Source organism: Mesitornis unicolor, unplaced genomic scaffold (assembly GCF_000695765.1).
Source record: "Mesitornis unicolor isolate BGI_N332 unplaced genomic scaffold, ASM69576v1 scaffold45573, whole genome shotgun sequence".
NCBI lineage: Eukaryota > Metazoa > Chordata > Aves > Mesitornithiformes > Mesitornithidae > Mesitornis > Mesitornis unicolor.
The window spans coordinates 306-2,116 of record NW_010174810.1 but is presented as its reverse complement, the minus strand read 5'-3'; the positions used below and the strand labels follow the sequence as shown (position 1 = coordinate 2,116).

At 45.6% G+C, this 1,811-nt stretch overlaps 1 protein-coding gene across 1 annotated transcript; it reads right to left on the bottom strand.

The window, feature by feature from the left end:
* Nucleotides 1-213: 213 nt before the first annotated feature.
* LOC104538093 (E3 ubiquitin-protein ligase RNF14-like) lies at nt 214-1,005 on the bottom strand (the record flags this gene model as incomplete). Its single annotated transcript, XM_010181168.1, has 2 exons — nt 852-1,005; nt 214-365 (listed from the first exon to the last, which is right to left on the bottom strand). Coding segments are annotated over exons 1-2 (306 nt in total), but the record flags the coding sequence as incomplete, so codon positions are not given.
* Nucleotides 1,006-1,811: the final 806 nt, after the last annotated feature.

Genomic DNA, 1,811 nt, shown 5'->3' with positions numbered 1-1,811 from the left:
ATACATATAAAAACCATGCTCAGAGATGGGATCTTTCATTCCTCAGAATGGTGACCAACTCAAACCAAGTGGGAAACAGAAGAGCCAACAGAGAGAGCAACATAATAGTTTACATCTTAATTTTGCTTTCACCTGTTACGTTAACATCCCCCAGAGCACTGTTACTTATGGACACAAAAACCTCTCTTAAAATGTTAAAGTCACTTTGCAAACCTGGGCCTGGGAGAGCCATTTCCCGCTGAGGGTGAAGGCCGGCGGGGAGGTTGAGGGGTAATCCGGGGGCAGTTCAAAATGCAGCACGAGGGGCGGCAGAAAGCACACGGGGTACTCGAACCTGCTGCTCTGGAGGCTTTCCGTGGAGTTGCCTGAACCCAAGGGAATCGAGGCAGTTTGAGAACAAAAAAGGGAAAACTACTGAAGCGTAACTGTTTACGACAGATATTTCTTTTCCTTTGGTAAATTTCTGGGTCTAAAATGATTTATTCCACTCTAAATAACAAAACCCAGTGCAGTAAAATTTCACGGGGCTGTACGTGTATGGTTAAACCAGGAAACACCAGCACTGTGAAACACCAGACCCTGCACAGACACATCAAGGCAAAACCCAATGGATTAACTTAATTACTCCAAAGAAACGCTATTGCTCGTCTCTAATTTCAAAGATCACTGAAGAGGTGATGTGGAGGAGGATGAAATCACCCCCTTGGGCATGAACCCCAACAACCCCCCAAGCACAGGACAGGGGCAGTCGTGGCTTCCTCTGCTCACACCGCTGGAGCACCAAGCGTTTAAGCAAAAAAATCACCCTGGTAAAACCTCATTTGGGGAAAACACAAAACAGCTCAACTCACCACTCACAAAAACTTTGAAGCCTGGGGGCAACTCCAGGCAAATTCTTGTTTCTCCTCCCTGGGCAGACTCTGCTCTCTTGAACTCATCTTCATCGTAAATGCTGGCCAGGGCCAGCAGCTCATCCTCCTGAGCTTCTTTGTCTTCTGAAGACATCGAAATGTTCCGTGGAGTTGACACCACTCTACAAGATCAACCGAGTTAACGCATCCAATCCAAATTATTAATCGGGGTTATCTATTTTATACTGCTCTAAGATTTAGAAACCCACGTAACCAATACAAAGCAATATAAGCTGGTTTTTTTTACAGGTTGAGAAAATATTGGTAGCTTTATACAGTTAAAAAACACTTTAGCAGAGCATTGAAAAGTCAAAAAGCAAAGCGTTAGTGGCTAAAGACAGCTGCAAGGGGGGAAAACAGTGAAATACCCCAATAGCAAGTGACAGAGAGACCTTTTGTTAGCGCCTGAAAGGGAAATAGACTGGAAATAAAGCCAAGAAAAAGGCATTAGTAGCGGTATTTCTCACCCACTGTTCTAAAACAAACAAACAGAAGCGTTTATGATTAAAGTTCTTGAAGATACCAACAAGAAGCTTCAAATCCTACACAGACACCTTGTAGACGAGCTCCTATACCATCCCAATTAGAGATCTGGGGAAATAAAGCCACGTTTAATAATTACCTTTTTATTCCCAACTGTGGCAAAGTCACAGGTGCTGGGGATGGACCAGGGGCAGCCACGTTAGCAGGGCCGGAGCACAGCCCCTGCTCGTTCCTCTGTCACAGCTGCAGCTCGGAGACCTCTCCTCATCTAAGGCATCCAAACGTTGATTTTGTCGCCGAAAGGCGCCGTGCGGAGCTGCCTGCAGCCAAACAAACAAACAAACGCTCAGCGGGAGTAAAGTCCCCTCAGGAATTTCATTACAAACGCTAACGAACATTTCATTCGGCGGACGCAGT